General features: G+C 43.7%; 1 protein-coding gene across 1 annotated transcript; it reads right to left on the bottom strand.

Annotated features, from left to right (window-relative positions):
* Window positions 1-261: 261 nt before the first annotated feature.
* LOC133775844 (olfactory receptor 6E1-like) lies at window positions 262-1,208 on the bottom strand. The gene is given in 2 exon segments (XM_062214329.1): window positions 262-557; window positions 560-1,208. Coding segments are annotated over 2 exon segments (945 nt in total).
* Window positions 1,209-1,704: the final 496 nt, after the last annotated feature.

Genomic DNA, 1,704 nt, shown 5'->3' with positions numbered 1-1,704 from the left:
TTTTTACATAATCTATTTTCAGTATACTTATTGATCTAAAACTAATTAAAGGAAGATACCAGAAGATATTTTTATCTCAGTATCACAAAAATGATTAGAACATTCAGAATTGATTACTAGATCAATTAGCCCTCATCCTAAAATAAATGAGTAAGCATGAATGAAGTAACACATTTACAAACTTACAAATCTGTAGAAGATTCTATACTGGAGACTGGATTCAATCAAAGAGAAGGTGTACTCTACTGAGGAGCTGTGGTTCTACTTCCCCCTGCACAGAGCACCCCTGAGAGCCCGGTGCACCTGCTTGTTGCGCAGGGTGTAGATGACAGGGTTCAGCACTGGGGTCAGCACCGTGTTCACCAGAGCAGCCTGTCTGTTGAAGTCCACCCTGCTCGTCTGCTTTGGCTTCACATAGATGAAAAGACAGCTGCCGTACATGAGAGAGAGGACGATGAGGTGAGACGAGCAGGTGGAGAAAGCTTTCTGTCTCTCCTTGGCTGACGGGAGCCTCACAATGGTGACTACGATATTGCCGTATGCAATGATGGTGACAGGATAGATGTTAAAAGACCCAGAAATACAAGGTAGAAGAACAACATTTCAGTAGATCTACTGTCAGAAAAGGAGAGTTTAGTCAAGAGCCCAAAATCACAGAAGAAGTGGGGGATGACATTGGGGCCACAGAACGACAACTGGGAAAGCTTTACAATTGGAATCACCAGGAAAAGGAATCCCAAAGCAAAGCAGGTAGTGACCAGGAAGGAACACACCCTGGGGCTCATGATGCTAGAGTAACGCAGAGGTCTGAAAATGGCCAGGTACCGATCCAGAGACAGCACAGACAAAAGAAAGAAACCCGTTGCCCCCATGAAAAGATACACAAAAGCTTGTGTGAAGCAGGCAGTAAAGGAAATCACTTGCGTCCCTGACAGGAAGGTGGCCAGCAGTTTAGGAATCACTGTGGTTATGCAGCAGCATTCCACAAAGGAGAAAGTGCTGAGGAAGAAGTACATGGGTGTGTGGAGGCGATGGTCAGCCCAGGTGATGGTGATGATGAGCGTGTTTCCCATGATGGAGGCCAGGTATGCCAGCAGGTGCACCAGGAACAAGATGGTCTCTAGGTGCTGGACAGTGGGGAAGCCCTCCAGGATGAATTCTTGAACTGCTGTCTTGTTCCAGGTACCCAATATCGTCAGCTTCTCCATCCCTTCATCATTTGTCACAGAGTTATCTTGCCATGTCACAACTGAAAAAGGAGAACTTTTTATCATTAAACACATAATGACCTGGGCAATTGGACTTACTTTTTAAAGTAAGAATACTTTTTATTTATTCGTTAATTTTTTTTCAATTTATTTCTTTGAATCAGAGAAAGCCTTTGTATTTACTGGTCCACACTCCCCCAAATATACACAGCACCTGGAGCTGTGCCAGTCCACAATGAACAGGTGTGAGCTCAATCTTGTCTCCCAGGTGCATGGAAGCCACCAGCTACTGCCTCATATGGTGTATATTCGCAGGGAGCTGGAGTTGGGATTGTCACCAGGACTGATGTAGGCACTCACACTAGCAGCTTAATCACTAGGACAAATGCTTTTATTTTAAATTTCATTTGTTTTAAAAAATTATTAAATAAAACAGATTTCAAGTATTTCATAGATGCAACTCTAAGAAGATAACCCTAGTTCCCTTGCTCCTGCC

Source organism: Lepus europaeus, chromosome 17, assembly GCF_033115175.1.
Source record: "Lepus europaeus isolate LE1 chromosome 17, mLepTim1.pri, whole genome shotgun sequence".
Lineage (NCBI taxonomy): Eukaryota > Metazoa > Chordata > Mammalia > Lagomorpha > Leporidae > Lepus > Lepus europaeus.
This window is presented reverse-complemented; position numbering and strand designations above follow the sequence as displayed.